Genomic DNA, 4,675 nt, shown 5'->3' with positions numbered 1-4,675 from the left:
TGGACTTCCTCTCTCAGTAAGCTATCCAAGAGTCAATGATACTGAAGGAATTACCTTTATAGATAATGGTTAATAAGATAGACAGTTAATGGTTAATGAGGTAGATAGATAGATAATGGTTAATAAGATAGTTAATGGTTAATGAGGTAGATTGATAGATAATGGTTAATAATATAGACAGTTAATGGTTAATGAGGTAGATAGATAGATAATGGTTAATAAGATAGACAGTTAATGGTTAATGAGGTAGATAGATAGATAATGGTTAATAAGATAGACAGTTTATGGTTAATGAGGTAGATAGATAGATAATGGTTAATAAGTGGATACATAGATAATGGAGTCTTGGCGTGGCACTGAGGGTTAATGCACTGGACTGAAAAGTTATTTGAACTACAAGGTTGGTGGTTCAACTTCACCAGCCACTCCTTGGAAACTGACTCGATGGCACTTAACAATAACAAAAACAACAGATAGATAATAGATGGAAGATTGAGAGATAGATAGATAATAAATAGAAGATAGATATATGGTTGCTAGATATATAGATTATTGATAGATGATAGATAAACAGATAGAAAGATAGATGATAGAAGAATGATGGATAGATGACAGATAGATAATGACAGAAGACCGTAGAAGAATTGATGCATTTGAGTTATGGTGCTGGAGGAGAATATTAAAAGTGCCATGGGCTGCCGAAAGAACCAACAGATCTTTGTTGGAAGAAGTGCAGCCAGAGTGCTCCTTAGAGGCCAAGATGGCGAAACTTCGACTCTCAAACTTCGGACATATTGTCAGGAAGGACCAGTCCCTGGGATGGGGTGGGGTGGGATTGACGGGGCCCAGTTGTCAAGGAGAGGGTGGTGGGGTGTGGTACGCACAGAGGTAGAGGTGAAACAGGAGCAGGTGTCCCAGCATCAGGAGGCTGATGAGATCTAACACCAGCACAGCCGCCCCAATGATAAGCAGCACAGGGGCCGTGGTCCTCACCGGGAAGAAGGGCAGGAAGAGCAGCCAGGTGTTCTCCTCTGTGATGTCTGCCAGAGACAGTGAGAGCACAGGGGGTGGGTGGCCAGCATGGCCCACAGGCCGAGCTCCAGGGATCCCCAGCCCAGGGATGCCCTCACAGCCCTGCAAACTACAGGGGGGAGTCGGTATTATGATTCCCACTCAGGGATCTGAACACTGCAGCTCGGAGAGGCTGGATGGACAACTGCCTCAGGTCTCAGAGCTAGAGAGCGTGGGAGACCAGAGCCAGCCAGCAGGGCACTCTGTGGAGCCCTAGCCCCAGTTCTGCATCTGTGTCTGCTCCAGGTTCCTCACCCCTTCTGGAGTTGCACCGCCAACCCCACCCCTCCTGGTCGATTCTCCAAGACACACATTGCCTCCCCTGTCACCTCAAACTCTCCCCATGGGACTGGTGTATCATGGCCAGGCTGCAACTGAAAGCGGGGGCTCCATGCAAACACACAGTGGGCAGAGAGTAGACAGGAGGGAGGGAAGAGGGTGATGGAGAATGGAGTGGATGGGGAGAGGGTAGGGAATGGAGTGATGGGGAGTGGATTGGGGGTGGAATGAATGGATTGGGTTGGAATGCGTGGAGAATGGATGGGAGTGGGCATGGAGTAGATGAAAAGTGGACAAGGAGTGGACTCTACTTCTTAGTGCAGACATACTTTGACAGGCTTAGCCTCAGAGCAGCCGCCCAGCTGAGCCACGTCCTGGGCACTAGGGAAGCTGCTGGAATGAGGCTTGAACATTTGCACTAGCCCAGTCACAGCCTGCTGGGGCAATTGGTGAGGATCCCAGGGTGTCCCTTTGGCCATGTCTACTTTCTGGTGGGAGCAAATTGGGAAGCCCAGCTCTGTTCTCAAGATGCAATCCCCGGACAGATGGCTGAACACTTGTCATCCCAGGCAGAAGCAATGTCAGGGCAGGGCCACACCGTACTTTCAAAGTGGGGGTCACTGCGGAGCTCCTCCTGGTCCATGATGTACTGGATGAAGATGTACAGCAGGACCGCCGCCAGACAGAAGAGGGCCAGCACTGCTGAGGCCACGGAGCTGAAAAAACACCTGTGACAAAGCCAGAAACAAGAGCTCTGAGTTGCGCCAAACTCCAGAGCAAACGCAAGTCTGACAGACCGAATGGTCCACATCCCTGATAGGAGTCCCCAGCAGAGACAGAGGCTGTAAGATGGAGTCTGGTCTTCGGGAAGAAGACTTGAAAGAGGAACGGGCACCCTGCTGCCACCCCCTGGCTCAAAATCGGTCATATTCCATGCTTTCTTCGTTCTCTCATTGCTATCTTGTGGCCATTTCCTAGATGTATGTCATTGACTTGAGATTACCATGAACTATACCTGTTAGGTTGCTGTCAGGGGGCACTGAGTCTCAGAAGGAAATACTGCCCCTCCTGTGCCATTGTTGCTGCCACTGTGCCAGTTCATCTCACTGGGGGTCTTCCTCTTTTCCGCTGACCCTCCCCTTTACCAAGCATGATGGTCTTCTCCAGCGACTGGTCTCTCCTGATAACATGCCCTGATTATAAGATGAGGTCTCACTGTCCTTCTAAAGAGCACACCTTGCTTCTAAGGTACATTCTGGTTGTATTCTTCTAAGACATGCACCTACTTCTGGCAGACTGAAGTACGCTCAATATTCTTCACCCGCCCCATAACTTGCTGGACTGCAAAGTTGGTTCAATCTGCAAGGTCCTGGTTCAAGCTCACCAGCTGTTCCTTGGAAACCTTATACAGGGTGGCTATGGGTCCTTAACAACAACAACAACAACACCATAATTCAAATTCATCCATTCTTCTCCAGTCTTCCTTATTGACTGGCTGGTTTTCACATGACTAGCCATCAGTAGAAAATATCATGACTTCTTGTTGTTGTGAAGTGCCGTCAAGTCGGTTCCAACCCATAGTGACCCTGTATAGGGTTTCTGAGGAATGCCTGGTGAGCTTCAGCCACCAACCTTGCAATTCAAACAGCTTTGCAGTCTGGTGCATTAACCCACACCAGGAACATGGCTTGGGTTGGACATATCTCAGTCCTAAAGTGACATCTTTGCTTTTTACCACCTTAAAGAGTTCTTTTGCAACAGATTTGCATTCGATTTCTTGACTGCTGCTTCTATGGGCATTGATTGTGGAGTCAAGTAAAATGAAATCCTTGACAACTTCTATCTTTTCTCCATTTATCATAATGTTGTTTATTGGCCCAGCTGTAAAGATTTGTGGTGTCATACATACTGAAAGGTGCAGTCTTTGTTCTTTATTAGTAAGTGCTTCGTGTCCTCTTCATTTTCAACAAGTGGGGCTGTGTCCTCTGTATAACACAGGTTGTTAATGAGCCTTCCTCCAATCCTGATGCTGAGTTCTTCTTCATATACTCCAAATACTGGGGTTGACATATTGTCAGGAGAGACCAGTCACTGGAGAAGGATATCATGTTTGAGAAGGTGGAGGGTCAGAGAAAAAGAGGAAGACCCTCAATGAGAGGGATTGGCAAAGTGGCAGCATCAATGGGCTCAAGCGTGGCAACAACTGTGAGGTTGGCCCAGGACCAGGCAGTGTTTTGTTGTGTTGTGCATAGGGCCGATACTGACTTGATGGTACCTAACAATGACAATGATAACAGTATGGTGAAAGGATACAACCTGACACGTGCATCTCCTGATTTTAAACCATTCAGTATCCTCTTGTCCTGTCTGCACAATGTCTTATTTGCTCATGTACAGGTTCTGCATGAGCACAATTAAGTGTTCTGGAATATTCACTTTTTGCAATGTTGTCCATAGCTTATTATGATCCATATTGTCGAATCCCTTTGCTAGTCAATAAAATACAGGTAACCATCTTTCCCACCAAAATGCATCTGATATCAGCAATTATATCCTTTGTTCCACAGACTCTTCTGAATCCAGCTTAAATTTCTGGCCGCTTCCTGTGGATGAATACTGCTGTAACCATATTTGAGTCATCTTCAGCAAAATTTTACTTAAGTATGTAGCGTAGTGGTTATGAATCGGGCTGCGAGCCGCAAGGTCAACAGTTCGAAACTACCAGCTGTTCTGTGGAAGAAAGATGAGGCTTTCTGCTCCTGTAAAGATTTACAGCCTCAGAAACCCTGTGCAGGGTTGCTATGAGTCGGAACCAACTCCACGGCACATAAAAACAACAACATGATACTAATAATGGTGGTGGTTCTGTGCCGTGGAGTTGGTACCGACTCATAGCAACCCTATACAGGATTTCTGAGACTATAAATATGTACAGGAGCAGAAAGCCTATTTCTCCCACAGAACCACTGGTAGTTTCGAACTGCTGAACTTGGGATTAGCAGCCTGACTCATAAGCAATGTGCTACCAGAGCTCCTTAACATTAAAAATACTGTTTGATAACTTCTGCATTCTATTGGGTCACCTCTCTCTGGAATAGTCACAAATGTATTTTCCAGCCAGTTGCTCAGGAAGATGTCTTCAAATTTCTTGGCATCAACTAGTGAGTATCTCTAGTGCTCACCAAAGTTGAAACATTTCAGTTGGTACTCCATCAATTGCTGAGCTGTGGTTTTCACTAATACCTAATACTTTCAATACCATGGGTTCTTGATCCTATGAAATTGTAAAATGCCAACCAATTCTTTTTTTTAATCTTTTAAGGTT

At 46.1% G+C, this 4,675-nt stretch overlaps 1 protein-coding gene across 1 annotated transcript in view; it reads right to left on the bottom strand.

The window, feature by feature from the left end:
* Positions 1-852: 852 nt before the first annotated feature.
* The window catches only part of LOC102833080 (probable palmitoyltransferase ZDHHC11-like), a 49,608-nt gene continuing 45,785 nt past the window's right edge, over positions 853-4,675 (bottom strand). The window contains exons 9-10 of the mRNA XM_006872385.1: positions 1,954-2,078; positions 853-1,040 (exon numbers count right to left, since the gene is read on the bottom strand). Of these exons, the coding sequence (XP_006872447.1) occupies positions 853-1,040; positions 1,954-2,078 (313 nt within the window). The remainder of the gene's footprint in view (positions 1,041-1,953; positions 2,079-4,675) is intronic.

This window comes from Chrysochloris asiatica, unplaced genomic scaffold, assembly GCF_000296735.1.
Source record: "Chrysochloris asiatica unplaced genomic scaffold, ChrAsi1.0 scaffold00195, whole genome shotgun sequence".
Classification (NCBI taxonomy): Eukaryota; Metazoa; Chordata; class Mammalia; order Afrosoricida; family Chrysochloridae; genus Chrysochloris; species Chrysochloris asiatica.
The sequence above is the reverse complement of the archived record's forward strand: the minus strand, read 5'-3'. Positions and strand labels throughout refer to the sequence as shown.